Here is a 23,480-nt window from a genome sequence, read left to right as displayed (position 1 = left end):
AGGTGTATATATATTGAGATCATGTGACAGATCATGTGACACTTAGATTACATACAGGTGGACTTTCTTTAACTAATTATGTGACTTCTGAAGGTAATTGGTTGCACCAGATCTTATTTAGAGGCTTAATAGCAAAAGGGGTGACTACATATGCACGCACCACTTTTCCATTATTTATTTTTTAGAATTTTTTGAAACAAGTTCTTTTTTTCATTTCACTTCACCAATTTGGACTATTTTGTGTATGTCCATTACATGAAATCCAAATAAAAATCCATTTTAATTCCAGGTTGTAAGGCAACAAAATAGGAAAAATGCCAAGGGGGGTCAATACTTTCGCAAGCCACTGTAGATAGTGGTCTGTGTTGGCTGGTTGGTTCGGTTCTGCCAGTCAGCTGTTTGTGCGGGGCAAAGGGTCTGAGCGATTGGACCGTGTTGTGTAAATGTACCCCTGTTTGTGTGAGCCAACAGGGTTCAGGGGGAACACTATTTAGGAATGCCTGCGTGCAGCTTGGGGTTTTGTTGTGGAGTGTTCGTGTTGTTGTTACTGGGAAGTCTAAAGGAGCTAAATCAATTTTCTGAATAGCAAATATTAAACACCATTTTAAGGAGCCATAAACAATTCCTAGTAGCATCTTCATTACTACCACTGAGAACCCACCACACACCACCACCACTCTGGTGTCAGAAGTAAGTGGGATATGCAGACTACAGGAGATGCCCAGTCAGAAGCAACCAAAAGAAGCAGGGGAAGGATGTCGATCTTGGAGACAGAGAGATCCACCCAAGAGCCCCAAGGAAAGACCCCAAGCATTACCCTCTGAGAAAATAGAGCTCCGCACCGCAGCTGTCACCAGAGAGCTCCGCTCCACCAGGACACCACTGTCTTGCGCTACCAGAGAGAGAGTACCCCATGCCACCGCCAGTGAGAGATTGCACAGTGCTGCCAGCGAGAGAGTACCTCACACCGCCAGGAAGAGACTGTCCTGCGCTACCAGAAAGAGAGTACCTTGTGCTGCTAGAGCCCCAGAGAGAGACCCCAGCATCCCCATAACCCAAGGAGAGAGTCCAGCACCCCTGCCAAAGAGTCAAGTGGTGCCACCCCAGAGAGTGCCCCGTGCCATGGCTGCAGCATCCAGCCCTCTCCAAACAGCAGCCGGGTTTAGAGATTACTGCTGGGGCTGTGCTAGCTAGCCTCTACCCCGCTGTATGGAGGGGGTCGGCGGTCCAAGGAAGCCTGCTGTCTGGGATTGGTGGCCGTCCTGGAGGCCCGTGATGTGCCCCAGCCCCTGTAGTGTTCACATTGTGGCACCCTCAAACGTGTCGGCAAGCCCTGTCTGTTGCTGTCCTCCACCCTGCTGGCAACCATGCAGGCTGCCACACCAGAAGTGAAAGGTCAGTGCTTTCTGGGCTGGGAAGTGTTTGAGCAGGGGGCAGTGTAATGGCAGGTCAGTCTGGGACTGCTTGGTGTGTCACATGCACAGTGCTTTCACAACATATATGCAGCCCATTATGAGTCCTTGATCTCTGTTATGAGTAAGAACCTCATGTTCCTTGCATATTTTACTTGCGATTTGCAAACCTAAATATATTATATACTACTTTTACCTTACATACAGTATCTGTAGTGAGACTTCAAGTTAAACTGTGCATGCAAATAAAATCATAAATCATAAAATCAAATTAAATGTTATAAAACAAGTTAAATCTAACCTGGGTTTTTTTTGCTGTGCAATTTCTAAAACCTTAAAATGCTTGTTTTGCTAATCCTGTACATTTGTGGCACCCAGTCCATAGCCACCAAGCTATTAACATTTTGATTAACGTGCTCGACAGCATGGTGGATGTAGCTGGGATATGTTTGACAACAAAGCTTCAAAGTGGTGGTGATTGATCTCTCCATTCACAAAGCAGAAAGCCTCTGGAGCAAGGAGCACATCAAAGGCTTCCCTGATTGACAGCTCTTTATGCTACTTTTGTTTTATAATTCCCTGACTCTTGACACTTTAAACCGGGCGCTATAGAAACAGGGGGAGGCTGTTGCCATGGTAGACCAGCCCCCACTTCATGTATCCCCCTCTCTCCCAATTCACTACACAGCGACTCACCGTGGATTCATTAAGTTTTCAGCGCTGCCCTTCCAGGGTCCCAAAGCATGCTGCTTCTGTTATTAAATAACTGTGTTTAACACTGAACTTGCTTAGCAGGCTTTGGTAAACTTTTTTTTGTTTTCTGGGGTTCAGGGCTCCACACTAGCATTATGAATTCTTTGCATAGCTCACTTTAGGTGCTTAATCCCTTTCTGAGAACTGCTTTTTTGTGCAAAAACCGATAGCGCCCTCTGTTTTTCAAAGCCCAGTGTCATTGTTTTAGCAGGATTCTAACAGAACCGCATTGGGTGCAAAGGACTTGAATTGCAGTCTGAGAAAATTAACCAAAGTCTGATTTACTACTGCCTACTAGAAGGTGTTTTTGTATAGTGTGGGTTTAACTGCACATTTATAGACCTGAAGGAAATACATGAAAACATTTGAGCATTTGATAATCCTCCTATTGTTAATGGTCCAATGTTCAACTATACAGTAGATAGATGTATTTTGTAGTTTTTTTTTTTTTTTTTTTTCTGGAATGCTGATAAAGGAACTGGTGAAGAAACTATGGGCAAAATATATCAACAGGCTAGTCTGTGCTGTAGCTTTCCTGTCTCAGGGCAAGGAATAGCCCATTTTAGATGTGCAGTGGGTTATATGACAAACAAAGCAGCCTCTGTTACAGGAGGGTTAGATCAGAACAGCACTAATCTCATAATATGGATGAATGTCACCAAAATGCTAGAGGATGATATTAATACTACAAATTCTTTCCTTTTATATTGACAATATGCCCCTTGATTTGCATACATGCAGGAAAGTACAGTTTATAGTAATGTGTTGTTCATTCTGTTTTACTCAATATACAGTAACATCTATCGCTATTACGGCTGCATAAATGTACAGCTATGGCCAAAAGTTTTGCATTGCCTAGAATTTTATATATTATATATATATATATATATATATATATATATATATATATATATATATATATATATATATATATATATATATATATATATATAAATAATTGATTTTTTTTTTTTTTTAACATCATAACAATTTATTGATACTGATATTGCAAAAGTCTACCAGAAACCATAAAAGTAGTACAGTATTTCATGTTTGAAGTATATGGAAAACTACAACAAGGTATTATATGGGAAAACTACAACATAGTATGTAATTCAGTATGTTTACAAAACATTATTCAGCAGGTTTCATTTGACACTATGAAGCAAAATGTGTTAATTCTATAGGTTGATGTAAAACGTCTGGCCATAGCTGTATATTTCCTTAGTGTCTAAGTCATTATTTTATAGTTCTTGCTGTTATATCTTCTGTCCATCGTGCATAAGCTGCTTTAGCACAATTTTCGTTTTTTTCATATCCTTAGAGAAAAGCTTATTTCATTTTGATGAAACTTGGACCGGGCATTCTTTTGCACAAGTAACTGGGCTTTTGATATTGTCTTTAGGCAGTAGCTGGGGGAACACACTTATGTAAGTCTTTTTTCCTCTCAGAAGAGAGGCTTGCTCAATTTTCATTAATGTGTGTTGTTACTGTAGGTTTCCCAAAGGCTAGCCATCCTGCTCTTTTTTCCTGTGGTATTTAGGAACTCATTATTCACTGACCTAGATATAAATACCCAGGATATCCATTACTGCATAATTTAAGCTTCTGTGGATTCAATTAAATCCATCATTTATGACTATGTTTAAAGTTAGAATTTGTAATGTTCTGGCGATCTACTTCAATTCAATGCTAAAGAGTTGAAACTGACGCAGCATTTCCATTTAAGGGCAAATAATCTTGTTATAGCTTTCTTCCCCTTGATGTGACTGAATAGTATGGCCTGAATTCAAAACAACAACAGTGACGATCCCTGAGCTACCCCTGTGGAGTATCATATGTTACAGCCCAGTGCTATGTATTACAGTGTTGTACTAAACCACAGCCCTCTCACAGACACTCACCCTCATTATCAGGTATCTTATTGCATTATTTTGTTTTGATTCTTTAATTCCTGTTTCTTATTGAAATAATTGAATTCTGCCTCTTTTATACTGTAGACCTGTGCATGTATTGCTTGGTTGGGCATGGGACGGGTGATGTATGATATAAACATACGTTAAATGTTTGTTCAATAGTCAGTTTTAATGAATAAAATAGTGTTTGGGTGATGAAATCTGGTCTAGACTGTTAAAAAGCTAGTTCTGTCAAATATCCATGTTCCCCAATAAAAATACATAGCAAAATTCTTTGTCAGAATACCTTTATGAACTTGAAATTTATTGTTATATGCGTGATTAGATGGCTTGTCCTTGTGTCTATAGTTTTGTTCAGTACACCTGTTCTGCTCTCCTTTGAAAACCAGTATATGTATATTTCTGTTTTGGATATGTCTGTGTGACAAAGTTAATATACTGTACACAATATAAGTAACAGCCCAGGAAATATTAGATCTAAATTCAGTAATACTGTTACCCCATGCCCTTGTGAGTGTATGTGCTATATTCCTAATTAAGTTACTTTAGAAGCAGCTAGAATAGACTGTTTTCTGGGGTTATTATTCCCAACTCTGTCAATGGAGATTAATGAGTTTCAGCATTTTAATGTAGTGCAGATACCAATTATACAGAAATAAGCAGCATCGTGAGGCAGTATCTTCTAAATAAAAGTATTTATTTTCTCCAGTAATACACTTGGGCCAGTCTCCATAACATTATGTCTCCACTTAGTCTAATTGAGGTAAAATGTTAAAACCACCCTTAAAACGCATATCCTCCTGAAATAACTATGCTAGCAATTATCCATAGCTTCCTTACTGTACTGTTATGGGGCTGGAATTGAAAAGTAATGATTGATTTCCTGAATAGTGATATTTTGTGTAATTTAGCTTTCTTCGTGTATATTATATAAGGTGCCTTATATATGCCCCTAGATTAATGTATTCATTCATTCATTTTTTTCCAGGGCTGTTTCAAACTGATGATTACTGACTGAGACTAATAATTTCAATAGTGACACACCAAAATATTGCCACTTTATAAGTAGTAAAATGTAGGAATGATGTAATATTATGTTACTAGCATGTTGTATATAACTGCCTGCCAGTATAAAAAAACCCTAAACTAACATGATATCAACAACTACAGTTGCAGTTAATCTATGAGTGTTTTTTTTTTTTTTTTTGTTTTGTTTTGTTTTTCCAAAGCATTGTGGTGCTTTGTTTAGATGCATTCGATTAAAAGGAATTGGGATCAGGGAGCCCCAGTTCAGGGCCTGTTCCATTAAAAATGCCCCACCTGAGAACAGCATGACCTTTTAAATAAGGTATGATGTAGCTGCAGACACATTCAGCTCAAGAAGGCTCTTTTTTGGCCTTTCGCATGCCTACACCCCTGGTGATTTGAATCGATATGTGGTGGGTCAGAGAGCAACACAGAACCTTTGCTAAAACCCCTTCCGAGATGGGAGACATGACTTCAGTCCAGCATAGAAACTAGGCGTACAGCAAGCAACGGTGTGTCTTCTCCCTAGCAAATTGTCCTTTAACATGATTACTGAAAATGTTCTTTTTCTTTTTGTATTGTTTTCCAGCAACAAGAGCAGGATCCCACAAACCTGTACATTTCCAATCTCCCCATTTCTATGGACGAGCAGGAGCTGGAGAACATGCTCAAGCCTTTTGGTCACGTCATTTCCACAAGGATATTGAGGGATGCCAACGGGGTCAGCAGAGGGGTCGGGTTCGCCAGGTTTGCACTAAATTGAAATGCTCAGTCTGTGAATGTGCAGGCTTATTCAGGTGTACAGGCTTGCTACCTGCTTCTAATCACCTTGAGAGGGCTTCACTGTGCTTTGTTTTGCACCAAGTCCTTGAAGAATCATACACACCTTAAAAGGCGCATACTTGTCTGAGGTAATACCAAAGTTATTGCCGAGGTTAAATAAGGGGTTAATAATAAGTAATATTTAGCATAAGACCACCCCCCCCCCCCCCCCCCCCAAAAAAAAAAAGACACTGCAGACAACACCTGTTTTAGGTTTTAATCGTTAAGGATTGTATTTTTTTTATGATGTGCTGTGTAGTCTGTGAAATACCAGATGTTATGGGAAAACAATGTATATCAAAGAAGATAAACTGTTTGCACTTTCCATTAATGTCATCAGAATCCATTAGGGTCATTTAGCAGGTAATTCTTCAGGACAAAAACACTTAATGGCATTGATAATTATTCCTCTCAGTATATTGTGTCCAGGTACCGCACTGAAAAAAGAGCGCAGGTGTAGTTCTACTTCAGTACTGCATGAAAAGAGAAATGTAGACAGTTCTCTCTCTGTATTCGTCCTCTGCAGTCAAGGCTGATAACAGCACTTGGTTTTAAGTGAAGCGTGCCGCAGATTAGAGCATGCAGTCTTTTCACAGCCTCTAATTGTGCAATTCTTCTTTAAAATGGGCACATTCTTTCAGAGGTAGTTTTTCAAATAAAGCTGTGAAAAGAGCGTCACACTGTCTTTCTCTGTAGAGGACAATGTGTGACCTACTCCTAGGCCTTGTCACCTCTCATTCACTAAAATAGATATGCATGTTTTAATGGCCTTGACATTATGTATGTGTGATGTGTTATTTAAAGTACAGTACATGGGGTGCTTGTTAATATTTTATTTTAATCTCATACTGGCAAAAATATATATATTTTTATTTAAAATATTTTCCCATAGTAAGAAAAAATATAGAATAATTCTCAAATAACATTAAGTCTTTGTTGCATTTTCTCAGGTGTAATCTATTAAATTGTCCATATAGTGTTGCTCTTTAGAGTTTTATTTCACAAAACAAGTTCTTAAATTATTATAAGTAAGACTTGCTTGACTCATGTTGTTGTATCTTTCTCTTTTTATAAAACATTATTCTTTTTTTTTGGACTAAATAATTAATTTGATTTTTTTATATATATATATATATATATATATATATATATATAGATCGCGAGAGAATCTCTTAGAGAGATAGAGAGATAAGTCTCGCTATATTATTATTATTATTTTTTTTTTTGTATTCTAGAATGGAGTCCACTGAGAAATGTGAAGTAGTAATTCAACACTTTAATGGAAAATACCTGAAAACACCACCGGGTGTACCAGGTAAGTGTCTTTGGATTATTTGTTACATGCTAGAGATTCAATTAACCAGGTCACCCACATTTTTATATATACAGTGTAGGTTTTCTCATTTCTTTTGTGTTTCATCCCATGCTTGGGTATTTTTATGCACGGATGGGTGCTGTAAAAATGTGCATTCGTGTTGCTGTTTGCATCAGATCGGCAAGAGAACCTCCCAATCTGTTATCTTGCAGTACCTCTTTCTCCATGACATTGCTTGAGGAACCAACACATAACAATCCTAACAATACAGAAAAATCTATAATTGGGCTGTTACCTTACTGTCTTATATTTTAGGTATAATTTGCAAACACAGGTCTGCTCCTTCTCTACATCAGGTGGTGGTGGTGATATTGCAGCATGCAAGCCTGTGTAGGCTTGGCATTGCCTCTACAGAATATCTAAACCTGCAATAATATTTAAGCAGGTCCTCATGGTTTGTTGTTAAACATTAAAACTTGTTATCGGTTGCAGATGCTTTGCAGTTTATATGTTTACCTTCAAGAGTAAGTTGCTTCAAATGCTATTTAACTTCTGCACATTGCCCTACTTTTTTATGGTGCCAGCTGTCAGCCCTACTCAAGACAAACTCAAAGCAAGTACAAAATTGTAATAACAAAAACTGGAAGAAACACAAACCAGAACCACTCTGAATGACTGAAAAACATAGAAAAGGAAATGTAAAAAAGCAATTAAACTGACATTTTAAAGCTACTTACTCTTTATAAATGATAAGGGAGGCTAAGTGGGAGAACTATTCATTGTGTAGTTTCTGGGATACAGTTACAAAATCCTGGTCTCATTTGAGGAACATGGTTTTAGAGACTGGCACTATGTTCAACCACAACAAAGTGCACACACACACACACAAACATAAATCCTTTTACCCACAACTGCCTGCCATAACTTTCAGAATCAACATTTGTCACTTGGCTTGTTTTAAGGTGAAGGTTTGGAAATGGTAGATATAAATGGATCTGGTAAGTCATTTCTAGCTGGAGTAATGAATCGTTACTTGTCACACACAGTTTGTTATTCCAAGGCCAGACAGGCCATGGTGTGTTTGTTTAGTAATATCGATACACTTTGATTTAGGGTGATACATTTGAGTTTCAGTTTGGCTATGAATGTTATTATCAATTTCTGTTTTTTATTTTCACTTTCATTGATATCAGTTTCATAGATTTTCATTTTGTCAATCATCTGTGTTTCTGTTGCTTTTTTTCTATGACCTATGAAAACCGCAATGAAGAGCTTTCGTCCAGCGCTTGTTGTTAGTGTGGAAAGCGAACTCGTTGTAGAACAGACAACTATTTTTACATGTGTAACTCAAGTTCCGATACACAAAGCACGCTGAACTACTCCCAAGGGAACTTGCACCACATGGTAGTACTAAGGTGAGCAATCACAGCATGATCGGGTTCATCTCCTAAGGACTGTGTCGTCAAGTCAGCAGTTTTGAAATCGATGTAAGATTATCCCAGTAATCATCAATCGCAATACATATATACTTTTTTTTTTTTTAATATAAGTTTTTGTCTGCCTCTGCAACTCATTTGTGCTACTGTGCTACTTTTTAAAAAATATATCTTTAAGTTAATATGCTATGAAGATTAGTACCATTTGTTATGAAAATAAAACTTTATAGACTCTTTTCTTTTAAAGCCTTTTATGATTTATTAAATAGTCAGATATTCTCCACTGTTTGTAAAGTAGGTTTGTAGCCTGACCCCATGCTGGGAGATAGTCCTTAAGAACTCCATCTCTCAGCTACCTCAATAGGCATAGTGTTATTCTATACAGTAAATTGGCAGAACAGTTGTATTTTATCTCAGAATATTCCTGTTAACTCTGGGGCAATGCTGGTCAACTATATTACGTGATGCCATTATCATGTGCACTTAACTAGCATGACGGCCAGGAAACATCTGGCACATTGCTTTGAACCTTGGAGCTCATCCTGCAGAAAACACTCCCAACAGTGTGCAGCCACACTGGATGAAAACATAGCACAGCTCCACCTAATGGAGAAAATAAAAACAGCAAAAGGTTACATATTTTTGCATTACTACTTTACCTGTAGTTTCCGTAATTGATTTTAACATTAATATGTAAAAATAAAAAATATACTTTATTGATCTTTGAACAGAAATTAAAACATCAATACAGTAAAACTGAAAATAGTGGTACTATAGAATTTTGAAAGGGTTGTGTTGGCAATTCTTGTTGGAATGGTAACATATATTGGTTTGGCTTTATAAATGCCCACAGGTGTAACTATATCAGTGAAAAAGATTTATTATGTGATACTAACATTATATAGAACTTATTACCACATTAATAGCCCAGTATAATAAGTATACTATTTGTTTTATAGGGAGGCTTTCCATGCACTGTTAACAAATAGATGTAGATATTTTGGGTGGGCCAGTTCTACCTTCATCTTTTTTATTTTTACATTTTTAGCTTTACTACCATCTCTTAAATGCTACCTTTGTGCAGCAGTAATAGTCTGCTTGGCCAATAGGAATCAGTACCCATTAATCCTGTGAAGCCAAATATAGAAGATTTCCCAGAAGTTTTGCAAAAGCCAAATACCTGTCTCATTTATTTTTTATAATATTTGTTGGCAATATCTCATCACTCTTCATTACATGTACATTTCAAAGCTGAAACTTAGCTTGAAGTCATTTTGCTCAGTTTTTTCCATTACCAGTGGAATTGCAAAGACCATCTCATATACACTTCAATCATTTACTAAAACTAAGTTCAATAATTAAAGAAGGCATGATTTCACCAGTCATGCCTTAAAAGGTTATTTTACGTGACTGTGAATAGTATGCCATATGTAGGGGTGTGATCACTTTACAAAGCAAGCTTAGTGATTGTATCCCCTAAGAAATCAACTAGTTGGTTAATGACTTCATGTCTCCTATATATGTAGGAGATTAGCTAGTCTCTACAATAGTAGTTCTGCTTCTGATAACTGCTGTATACTGAAGTCTTCAAAATGCTTTTGGTCAACTTGCTTCAGTGTGTGTGTGTGTGTGTGTGTGTGTGTGTGTGTGTGTGTGTGTGTGTCCCGCCAATGTTTTGATTCAAACACAGGCTCCCTTTTACACATATTGGAAAGCTTTAAGTGTTGCTGGTGTATAGATAGCTAGAGCTATAGTAATGGATCCGGTCTCGAAAACAAATGGGCACTGATATCACAGTTCAAATCTCTGAACTAGCTTATTATTGATTTTTGATGACAAGAGTAGAATGGACCAAAAGGCTGTTTCATCTGTTTAACTTGGCAGAAGTGCAATTAAATAATTGTAATTTGCAGTGTGAAAGCGATTAATTAATGATAATGATAATAATTGATACTGTAATCAATTGTGCTTATGATTGTGATTATTATGATTAAACCGACCCTACTCAAGAAATTGTAATAACAATATAGCACTAATAACATCACTAAGGCGTCTGTGTTGATAATGGCTCCATTGTAAACTGAAAACCTGGAATTAAGCTTTAGGGTCATTCCTTCCAAGGATTAATGGTGATATAAGTGCTCAAGTAAGTATCAACCATAGGGTGGGAGTGCAGTATCATTATAGTAGGCATGTCACAACCTGGCCGACATGGGTTTTGATACATGAGGATTAATAAATCATAGAGGATTAAACCATGGGCTTTGATACCTCAATGTTTAGATTGTGTGATTCTTGAAGACTTTGATACTGTATGTGGTTCATAAATAGCCATAGCCAGGAATACAGTTTCTGTGATATTCAGTAATTGTATGACAAGTGGAATCTCTTTGCCTTTCACATTCATTGATGTTCCAAATCCTGTAATCCTGCAATAAAACGATATGGTACAGAAGCATCATAAAGAGCCAATCAACAACATAGCAACAGCAGTATAACATTATTCCCATGATTTAATCTGAAGGAAATATATAATTCCTGGAATGGAAGAATATAAAATGGCAACCATGCAAGTCTACAAAGGACACAACTGACAAATTGCCAGATATTTCATAGTCTATTAGTACAAAATATCTGGCAAACATTCAGCCCCCATATGTTGAAACAGATAACATTTCACTGAATTATTAGAAAAAAACATTTTTTCAAATGTATTTGCTTTCACATGGGGTTCTTGTTTGAATGTCTGTACAAAAGTGTTTTGAGATTTACACCTTTCTTCAAACACGCTCACTTTCAGAAAGAAACGCAGGCTTTTTTATTTAATTTTTTTCGTGGTTTTTAATTTTGGTGACTGTAATTACTTTGCGAAAATGTATTGAATGCTAAGGGGTGTTCTGAGTAAGAGAACCCAAAGACCTAATCCGATAAAAAAAAAAGGGCTGTCATTCCATGTCTGTGGTTAACCAAGATGCCAATTTTGATGAATATAATCATCATTTAATAACTATTATGGAAATACTGGTTATGAAAGAAGACCTCTTTGTCTTCGGATTGTCAGATGTGTTGTATCCTGTTATTACATTCTTGTCCACAGTAATATAACAGTTTATGTTGCTTTTCCCTTGCTTTTATAATGTTTTGGCGTGGTGAACTATTTTTATTATAGTGCTTTACAGTACATATACAGTATAAGCCTGTAGTGTACCATGTATATGGTATATGGAACTGACTTAACACAGAAGTATCCTTTACATGTCTTTAGGGGGAATGTTTCCCCAGGTGTCATTTCAATTTTCCTTTAATTTGGATCTTTCATGGAGCTGTTAAAACACATAGTGAAAACAGTTCTGTATTTTGTAAACCCCGTACCAGCTTGCTCTTTATCAGTCACCTGAATTAAGTGGTTATGTGCTCTTAGCTCCAAAAAAAGTCTCTTGAATAAGTATCCACTTTAGCAGCCACAACTATTCAGTCCCTATGCAGGATTAATTGTAGTGATTTCAAACCCATACAATTAAGTGTTATTTATACATGCAATTAAGCTTTACTGACATTTCACCAGTATGTGACGTTAACTGTAGCAATTTCAAATACATACAATTAAGTGTTATTTATACATAAAATTATAAATTTCCCAATATGTTTGTGATGGCAGGCTGTATTTCAGTAATTTCTCACTCTTTTTTTATTAATCAGCTTGTTTCTTCTCATCTAAATACACTGAGGATATATATATATATATATATATATATATAACACCTGCACTGGAACATAATTAATTTATATCTTTTTTTTTTTTCTTGAACTGTGATTTTCAAGCTCTCAGCAACAACAGCAACTAAATCTAGTTTTAAATCTTCATGCCGCTGTGGTGATTTACAAGCAGGTCTGTCACCATGCCCTTGTCTTTACTATCAGACTGAACTTTCTTCTTATTTCTTTTTTATCTTATCTTGTGTCACTCTATTGAGATTAATGTACCAAAGACTATTACAGCACAAAAGAAAAAATACAGAAGGCTAAATAGACTGGCCCTGTAACATGTCTGCATTTGTTTAGGGGCATCTTTTAAGGCTGCTACAGCATTTGTCCCATGTTGATTACCTTGTCTGATGTCAAGGAATAATCCATCTTTAAAGTGCTTCTTCACAAACAGAAACATTTATGGTTACAACAGTCACATACAGAGAAGTTTTAGTTCACATTTGCTTCTGTTTTCATTTTGTATTCTTAGTGTGAACATATGAATATGCCAGTTCCCATCTATCATACCATAGAAATAAGCTACTACCTAGAGCCACCACCATTTTGATGGGTATATTTTAAACAGCTTTGATATCAAAATGAAACGCAAACTATGAGAAGAACTCAAAAGTTTTATTTATGAACATCATAGCTAACTTTTGCATAGCAGAAACACCATTTAAATGAAAAAATAAACATAAAAGGCTTTATTTTTAAAAGTAGCACATATAATGCATGACGTAAAAATGAAAAACTATAATAAAATAAACATTTCAAAAGAAGATATTGTGTAAACAGGTATAAACTGCTATATGTACATACAAAATTGTAAAACCGAAGTAATTATTTGCAGAAATAACATGTTATTTTTTTCCAAATTAGCGCATAATGCATGACGTAAGAAATGAAAAACTATAGTAAAAAACATTTCAAAAGAAGGTATTGTGAAAATAGGTGTAAACTGCTATATGTACATACACAATTGTAAAATTGAAGTCATTATTTATAAAAAAGAAAATAACTCCGTTCACATTGTATAACGGGAATGCGCATTCAGGGAAACATACTTCAAAGTAGCCCCCATATTAGCACAATCCACACAGATGTAACGCTTTTCAACTTGTCGTGTACATGTACCACACATTGCTCTTTCACACTGGGTACAGATATGAGACGTTTTATTTTTATTGCATTTAGTTATCTGGTATTGTTTTCTGTTGCTTGTGCCACTTGATGCACACTGTATCCAGGTTGAGTTGCGTTTCCCTGCCGCTTTACAGCTTTCTGACCGAAATGTTTCTGCTAAAGCTCCGTGGCTAGCATCATAAGATGATATTTTCCCCTGTGCATTCATTGTACAAAACAAAGGAATATATGGCTGCCATGTCCAGTACGTTGTTAAATAAAGCAACTCGACACCAGTGATTGCTTTCACGGAGTACTAAGTTTTGTGTAGTTGATGGAAACTCTCTTCTCGCTTTGTTTATTGTTCCAACCAGGCTGTCCGTCCCCCTCCCCCCCCCCCCCGCCCCCCACCCCCACCCCACCCCACCCCACCCACACACACAACGATTAATATTCCTAATTTAATGAATAAAAAAAATTGTCATTGGTAACATTCATCCCTTTTCCTAAGCAGGGTTATATCAGCCCGTGTACCACATTGTCTCTGACCAGCTGGGCAAGTTTCATCTTTGCACAGGTTGGGGTACGGTCCGCCGTCAGCCAAAACTTGAACCGAGATTTGACAGGTTTGTTTGACATGCATTGTGTCCAGCGACACCGTGCTTTTGTCGGAAACAGCTGCTTGTCCATGTATTGTTTTATGTTTTGCTTGAAACAGGTCATGCTTTTTTTTCAATTAGTTCATTCCAAGGCAAGGCAAAAATATCTGTAGTTGCTCTCATATCAAAACACAAAAATATCAAGATTTCTTGAAAAATTCTTGTAATAGTAATATTATAAGCAGACTATATATACCCACAGACAGCCAGACGGCTGGTAGGTTTAAAATAGAGATTTGGATAACTCATATTTAGACTTCAAGAGCAATATTTTATTCAAATACATACTGCTGTAAACTCAGCGGAGGTAGAGATAACAAACTGGCTTGTACACATAAAAAAATAGCATATTGTAGGTTATATTGACAATAAATGCATGTATTGTAACAAGCCGTCAAAATGACTACTTTTGGCGGTTCCAGGTAGAAGTGCTTATAACTTTTTTTTATTTTTATTTTTGCAATTCTGACTTTCAAAAGCCGTTAGGGTATTTAATGTATGTATTTAGGAAAAGTCAAGAAGAGGCAACCGCGGATCTTTTAACACATGTAGAGTGATTTTAAATTTTTAAAGTGAAAACCGTCAAAATGACTACTGTGGCAATTCTAGTGTTAAAGATACATTGCCATAGAAGCGATATCCAGAAAAGGGTATTTCAGAACATAGCTTTTGAAATTAATCAACGAAACATCATAACAGCAAAAGAAAGAATACATATTTACAGTAGAAGCTGTGTATTAGGACCCCATGTTCTGACCTCACAATATGTCCTAACTGACATATGTTTTAAATAACTATAAATGAATGATGTACAAAATATACATTGTGCAAAAGAACATTCCATTCCTCACTGTCTCTTAAAGTAAGACTAGCATCCTGTTGGAAACTCATAGAAAGAGCCTTTCATTGCTATTAGATGTTGCAGGCACACATTTGTAATGGCTGAGGCAATGCATCGATTTATCTATGCATTCTATCATTTGACCACTATCGATAGTCAAGTGCATCGTTTTTGTGTAAAGGGTTTAAACAAAGGAAAGTTTTTTTTAATTTTTTAATACATTTGTAATCGGCAATTATTTTTGGCGTTAATCGCAGAGCTTCTCTGCTCCCCTCAGGTCTGACTCACTGAATCTGTATGCGATTGAGCTCACCTTATCCCCCTGCCCTGCCCCTGATGTTTACTGATGGGATTGCATCTGTGCAGGAGTCTTCAAAGTAACAGAGCAAGTTAAGAGCGTTGTGCAAATACTGTATCGACCAAGCTACAAATGCAATGCCTTCCGATGTTTGGTAATTATTCTCTAAAGCAAGACTGCAAGAAAGTAAAGAAAGTAATGTTTGGGATTCTCCGGTAACACAACTAATCTGCGTGACCCTTTAATGAGGTGGATCCCTGCAACGCTTCAAACAAAATCTGTATTTATTCATCTGAACTACACCAGAGTAAAAATGAAGAAGAGCGACCCAGTTCACACTTTCCCAGGGCTGCCTCAGGGCCACCTTTTCTCATATGTGATTGCGCCAAAAAAGAAAAGGCAGCCCAGGGCCGGCCCAGATTTAGGCCGCTGTTTCGGTGTGGTCTAAGGCCTGCAATCCAAGATCTTTACATATGTATGAACGCAAAGCAGACTAGAGCCAGCCTTTTGTATCACATGACCAATGTGTTTGCATAGCTTAGCAGACACTCTCCTATTCTGATGTGCACAAAAGGTAAATAGAAAGCTGAATTCTCTGCTACCCAAGACGACAGTGGATCAGTATTGAATGGTAATTATTTCCACATCATATAACTTTAATTATTAAAATATGAAATAAAAAAATCTAGTGGGTTAACGGTCATGTTGTTTCACATAATATATGATCTGCAGTGCATTCATAATTATGCTTAACTTGTCCCAATTACCCTTTCTTCCTGTTATTTAGTAACTAAGCGATAAATATAAAATCTGCAGGATTGTGGATCTCAATAATGAACAATAATGGTGTTGGCGACTTGGCATATTCAGCCACCATTGTTTATTTTGCACGCAGCGATATGCATAGCTACAGAGCTAATAGAGCAGTGCTTTATTATGTATCGTGCATGTTGTTGAGCAAAGTGTATTTGATATTGTATGATGGTGTATTGCTGTATTTAGATTAGGGCGCTTCCCTCAATGAAGAAGAAGAAACATATATTTGTCCCTAAAGACAGGAATTTCTTCTGCCTGGATATTATTAGCTACCTGCCTTACACACATCAAGTATTGGATGTCACATCATTTTCTAATGTTGAATTCAGATAAAACAGAGTTATGCTAGTGGGATCACAAAACAAACTAAAAGGATCTGTGGGATTACATGAGCTCGACCCTTTCAGTCTCTCGTTAAAATTTTAACTAAAAATTAAGAGTTTGGGAGTCACCTTTGATCTTGATTTGAGACTCATATTAGGGAATTTACTAAAGTATCTTTTTACTGTTTGAGAAATATAGCCAGACTTAGACCAATTATTTCCATATTAGATGCCGACAGATTAATGGATGCCTTTGTTTCATCTAGTATTGATTATTGTAATGCTCTTATATCTAACTTGCAGCTTGTTCAGAATACCACTGCTAGAATAGGGACTAAAACCATGAAAAGTGAACATATTACCCTGTTTTGGCCTCTTTACACTGGCTCCTTGTGCAGTATAGAATTGATTAACATTTTGCTATTAATTTACAAGGCCCTAAATGGATTAGCACCTGGTTATTTGCAGGTTAATAACCCTGTATCTTCCAATCCACATTCTGAGATTACAGGATGTAGGGCTGCTGGTTATTGCTACTAGCAACAAAGGCAATACGGGAAGTAGGGCTTTTTCTTGTAGAGCCCCTAAATTATGGAATGCTCTGCCTTTATTTGTCAGGGAAGCTGGGACTGTTACAGTTTTCAAGTCAAGGCTAAAAACATACTTTTACAAATGTCTTTCTTTGTCGTGCATATTTACATTGTATAGCTAGGATTTATGTCACAACTGTGTCCTCGCATTGTTTAATGTTCCTAGTGAATCCTTGATGTGCTCTCTGGTCATACAGGTCTGCATTAGTGAAGCAGTCTTAATAGTTCATCATGCATTGTTTGGTTCAACACGCATTACATATACATGCGCTAGCTTCCAAATGGCTAAGTATGCATGCACAATGTTCAGCATGTAGATGCACATATTGTATTTTGACTATTTTAATAGCATGGCTTCAGTTCAGTTAATTGTAAACACACAATATAAGTTGGTGCGATATTGGTGTGATGTTTAAAACAAAGTCATCTTAATACGGTCGTCCTCTCCTGTAGAAGTTAGCTGTGCTGCAGTGCAGTATCTCTGTGAAGGCTGTAGGCAAACGCTTTCGTCGTTCCAGAGGGAGCCCATCTTCTCCAGGACAGCTTTGAAGATTACATCATTGCCTTTTCGTTGAAGAACTTCGGAGTTGTTGAGAGCGATGAGATGTTTTGAAGAAAGAGCAAGTCCAGAGAAGGAAAATTCTTGTTTTGAGTTTAAATAACACGATGTATAGGCATTCCTTTGTACTGTAAACAAGTCCTTGCCAGTCCTTCCATTGGTTCAAAGTACTCCATGCTTGATTTTTCTTTTATCTTTACTCTGAAAGAGATTGCTGGGGGTTTTGCTATCCACTTAGATTCACAACCAAAACGAAAAAACACAAGATGGAAGTATAGGGTGTGACTAATGGTTTAAATAGGAAGTAGATTTGATTGATGATAGGAGATGAAAGGATAGGGTGGAGCCCAGCCTCCACCCCCCGAACCATATTTAATAGGTTTAACATTAAATAATGTATTTAATGTTGTGTCTTTCCTTAGGAGGGAGCAGTATTACTATAATGTCAGTCATTGTACATGCAACCTGATAGTCATTTGCAATCTTAGAAATGTCCGTTACAAAAATAAATATTTATACCTGTAAACACCAGCAAGTTGCTGTTTCCTGCATTCTAATTACCTCTGTGTAACTGAGAATAATGTGATTGTGGGTGGGGTTAAGCTCGGACTGTCATCCCGTTACACACCATAACATTAAGTCAAAATAGTCAATATGTTTTTTTGTTTTTTTAAATATATACCATACAATTGCTACTGTGTTGCATTGAAAACATATTATTAATAAGAAACATCTGCTACAAATCAAGGATTACTGTATATTCCAGTAGCTCTTCCATTCTGAGTGCAGGCTATTGTTCCATAAAAAAACAAACGGTTCACCAAAATTTAGGCCTGCTTTTCAGTCACATATGTGAATGCGCAAAGGCATTTTAAACCGCAAATGTGAACGGGGTTGCAGTCCTAAATATGCGGCAGCTCCACGTGTATTACTGCATGTTTTTTTTTTGTTTTTTTTACCCTTTCATAACGTTGATAAATCAATGCATCTGCTTTTTTGGAGATGGATAGTAAAAAATTAGGCATTGCCCCAGCCTTACACACTGCATGTAAAATGTTGCTTTTTTGCTTTGTTTTTTAATTTCTTTTTTTTTCTTAACCATGTCATTATTTAGCCAGATAATTATGTTATAAATATTTAATGTAATTTCCCCAAGCTTCTGGCTATTATGACAACACATGTGTGAATCAGATGAATTATTGCCCTTACCCATTCTCTAAAGTGCTGCAGTGACATTGGTATTTTTTGTATTGTACATTTTTATATATTATATATATATATATATATATAATATATATATATATATATATATATATATATATATATATATATGTGTGTGTGTGTATGTGTGTGTGTGTGTGTGTGTTTGTGTGTGTGTGTGTGTGTGTGTACAAACAACATGATGTCAGAGTGAAATATTATATATGCTTTGAAAAAGAAAGTCTTTTTTTGAAGAAAAGCATTTCTGAAACAGGTACTAGGACTTATTTTAAATGGTTTGGGGTTTTGTTAGCAACAGAAAAGGGGAGTACCAAAAAATACTGCAGCATGACCAAAACACAGCAGCTGTAGCTTGCCACATTTTACGCCATTGGGAGAGTCAGATTTCACACATCTATCTGCGATTTTAAGGATTTCCATTTTTTGAAGGGGTTAATTAATAACCGGCTGTAGGAGGCATGAGACGGGCTCATTTGCATAAGCCTAACGAGTTTTCTGCAAAGGGAATCTGAAAGGTTAAGGCTGACACCGCCGAGCACCAATATTACTGTGAACGAGCTGCGTGTTTACTGAATGTAACAAATTGGATAAATGTTAAGGTGAGATGTTACGACTCTGTTAGACTTATCTGGGGGCTTGCAGTTGTGCCAGTTTGTAAATCTATCAATGTTTTAATCCAGTAATGTTCTAAGTCGGGCCTTTGCAACTGTATTTTAAAACCTGCTACAGCACACTGTGCTTGTAGGCCAGACTCAGAAACCCATACTGTCTACAGCATAACCAGGTGTCATTTTTGTGTCCCCATTTTTCCTAGCCTAATTATATTAAGTGTTGTATCTAAGAAAATAATCCACAAACATGACCTGCTGTGCACTTTCATTACTCATACTGTATGTGCAGTTTTGAAAGAAACAGATGTTTTACTACATGAAAGAAGGCATGGAGACAACTTTACTCTGCATTTGACCAAGGAAATGCAACCTAATAGCTAAGTTTGCAAACATAGTATGACATCTGTGGTACCAGATATCATATTTTTTAAAGGTAAAGAAATACCAATTACAACCACTGTAGAGGCACACCATGATTATTTCCAGACATTTGAAACTTTATGACAAATAAACAGTAATCACATAATCATAATACCAGAGTTTTATGTACAGATACATAAACATTGTTCAAAAAGAAAACAGAAAATAGCATCACATAATATATATATATATATATATGAATATATATATATATACGTTGTTCTATATATCATATATAGTGATATATAACTATATATAAAGTGATAAGCATATATGTTTCAAGTAAGATTCAACATTTTCACCTAAGTGGAAAAATGTTTTTAGTAAAGGATCATCTGCCATTAGTTACCAACATACCAGGGCTACCTTCACAATCTAGCAGTGCAAATTTTCTTTGTTCATATGTGAAGGTTTGTCTATGGTACTTTTCCAATAATACAGCTAGAACTCTGATGTGTTCCCTCAGGAAGGTCCTCTGTGTTGTGTCTTAACATAGGACATATTCTTCCGAGGTGCGTTAAATAAACATGAATGAGCAGGAAATGCAAACATTTTCAACTTCATGTTTAAATAATTAATTATCAAATAAAAAATAAAAAACAACAATCCTAGAACATTCAAGTAAAGCAGACCAACCTTGAGTTTCTTCTATAAGATTTTAATTGGCGAGGTTCTAATAGCTTATTGTGAGAATTGCTTAAGTAGCATAATGAGAAATGCATTCTAATGTACATTAGAAGATGGATCGGAGATTGCCATAGCCTGATTGGTCAATATGAGTTGATTAATCTTGTAAAGGACCTTGAATGGTATTGTTCACAGTGTGTTTAATCACTGTTCCAAATCAATCCTCCAGAATGTTTTGATACATAGCTGCATTAATTCGCGCTTCAATCATATGAATGCCTCAAGTCCCTCAACTGCTAAAACATGCCCATACCATGATCGAACCACATCCATGTTTAACTGTAGGTACAAGGCTTTCCCTTTTTTCCTCCAAATATACTGTTGCCCATTTTTGGGGTAAAGTTATATTTTAGTCTCATTGGACCACATAATTTTGTTGACTGCTTCAGATTGCTGTTTGTATTTCTTGACAAATTCTAGAGGGTTTGAATTATGAATTTACTTTTAAAAGTGGTTTGCAGCAAGGTTTACGTGCATACAGCTCTTCAAGTGATTTTATACAGTTCTTTCGTGTACTACTATTCCTGATGCTTTTAAATCCTTTATTTAATCCTTGGCTGCTAATCTTGAAAACATTTTTAGCTGCTCGGACGATTCTCCTACCTGCTGTACCTGTAATTTTATTTTGACATCGCACTTCTTTCATGCGTTTCAGTTGAATTTGCTCTGATTGTGTATTTTGGTATTCTGTATTTCTTTGATACTGTTATGTTGCCATTCCCTTTGTTGTAGTTTGCTACGAGCGTTTTTCTCAAACGGAAATCCAACTCCTTTGTCTTGACCATCATCTGCTCTGTTGCCAAAACATTCTTCTTCAACAGATGTTGGAACTAATTATCTCTTTTTCTGGCTATTGAATTTATAATTTACAGACTTTGAATGTAAAGCTGCCAATATTTTTGTCATGAACAGATCTTTGAAATTGCTTAAGTACTTTTGTTTTCTTATAAATATTGTTTGTTAAACTACCAGAAATTGTGTATTTTGGTCTTTGTCATATTAATTAGTGGTTAATGTTCACTAAATGCTTATATTAACATGTTTTGTTGAATTATATTATGTTGTAGGGTGTCAATACTTTTTTTTTCTGCAACTACATATAGATTTGTATATATGGGACCATTTAAAGGTGTGTACACTATCATTTGGGGGTGGAGAACCAGAGATGTAAAAAAAATGAACCAAAAATCATTTCAACATAAAATACAGTGAGAGACTAAATGTTTGTAGTTTCATTTCATTTACTTGTTGAAGATGGTCATAATAACGTTTCTTGATGGTTTTTTGTCTTCTAATTGGGTTTGGAACATAAAGCTAGTACAGCCTGAGACAACAGTGTCAAAACAGTGGATCTCAAAACAGAGGGACAGGTCTGGTTAGTCTCAACTGCTAATTGTGCCATCAAAAAAAAAAGTGTGGAGAGTTCAGGTCTAAATTAGAAGCAATTATTTGTAGCTTTGGAGTGCATCAAGTCAGTTGGAAAACCACATTACCTGCAGTAATGTTAATTAGTTCCATCTTCAAGAAGGGAGAAGGAGCATGCTGTCTGCAATTGTGTGCAGAAGGCATAGAAAGCTTTGCTCATGAATTGTATAGTATGAGTTACATATTCATGAAATTTCACAGGGTAGATGCTCAGTCAAGTTAAATCTATATGCAGCTAATCAAATTTCAGCCTCTGCTGTCTCCCCATCACTTAATAAGGGGTATTAGGACTGAATTTAGACATCAGAATAATAAAATTGCTGCCTCTACGGTGTAGATGGCAATGCATAGGAGCTGACAAGCCATCAACAGTCCTATAATTCTTCTGCAAAGAGTAATTGCCTATTTCCCTTGCAATCCGAATCACTTGTTACATGACACATTCAGTGAATTCAATGATATTGTGTCTAGCTCAAAACCCTCAGAATTAAATGCATGTTCTTTGTAACCTGTTTCACTACTCCTTGCAATATCCTCTAATACTGAGAGAGGACTTTTTGAAACAAATGGTGGTTTGGTTCAAGGGATCCACCTAAGTTAAGTTGAAGTTGCTACAGATTTAATGTTTTTAAAATGTATCGTGCAGAAACATAATTGTTTCATCGCCTACTGCGTCAGGGGTAATTAAATAAATAGTTACTACATGTGAAGTCTTTCTGAAAAGCTGAAAAACCTTGACATTGTTCTGGCCAGGAACATCTTGCAGTAGGCTAATTACTTGACAGGAACTGTACAGTACAAGACCAACTTCCTTACAGACAGTTTAATAGGTGACATCAAATACATATTTCAGTAATAGCAGAATACATTTAAGTAATATATTGTAAATGTTTACCATTGTACATTTGCAAATTAATTGTGCTTTACTTAACTATAATTTTATCAGCAGCTTCTGCAGATTAAACAAACATGTGAATATTACCATAAATGCTGCTTGCAGTTTAAGTCCATTGATGATCATCAGTAAAAATTCTGGACATCTGTCTTAAAGCTGGACTCCCATACAAATTACCTACAATTAAATAAAAAGCATGCTGCACTTTTTATTATCGGCCTTTTGAAATCTTTCATTGGAAGGGTTAGCTATATATACCAGTAGATGTAATGCATGTAAGTGTGCAGTGGAAGGGCTAGCTGTGTATACCAGTAGATGTAGTGCATGTAAGCAGTGGGAGGGTTAGCTGTATTTATGAACTTTGGATAGTGATGGAGAATGGGATTTAAAGTAGATTTCCAATCATGTCAAATGCCATTAAAAGTTAGCTGGGAGGGGTGGGGAGTGGGTGGGTATTGGTATTTTGAAGTGAAAGGTCACAGTGAGAGGTGGATCTGATATTTTCTAATTGAGAGCTGCTTTATTTAGTCACTATGTGAAAGCAGTGGTCAGGGGTAAGTGGTTCCCCTTATTTTTGGTGTAG

At 36.4% G+C, this 23,480-nt stretch overlaps 1 protein-coding gene across 6 annotated transcripts in view; it reads left to right on the top strand.

Annotated features, from left to right (window-relative positions):
- Nucleotides 1–23,480, top strand: part of LOC121314718 (RNA-binding motif, single-stranded-interacting protein 3) — a 397,361-nt gene that overhangs the window by 323,297 nt on the left and 50,584 nt on the right. For all 6 annotated transcript variants that reach the window (XM_041248292.1, XM_041248290.1, XM_041248289.1 and 3 more), the window contains 2 exons: nt 5,697–5,854; nt 7,165–7,244. In XM_041248292.1, the coding sequence (XP_041104226.1) occupies nt 5,697–5,854; nt 7,165–7,244 (238 nt within the window). The remainder of the gene's footprint in view (nt 1–5,696; nt 5,855–7,164; nt 7,245–23,480) is intronic.

This window comes from Polyodon spathula, chromosome 4, assembly GCF_017654505.1.
Source record: "Polyodon spathula isolate WHYD16114869_AA chromosome 4, ASM1765450v1, whole genome shotgun sequence".
Taxonomy (NCBI): domain Eukaryota; kingdom Metazoa; phylum Chordata; class Actinopteri; order Acipenseriformes; family Polyodontidae; genus Polyodon; species Polyodon spathula.
The sequence above is the reverse complement of the archived record's forward strand: the minus strand, read 5'-3'. Positions and strand labels throughout refer to the sequence as shown.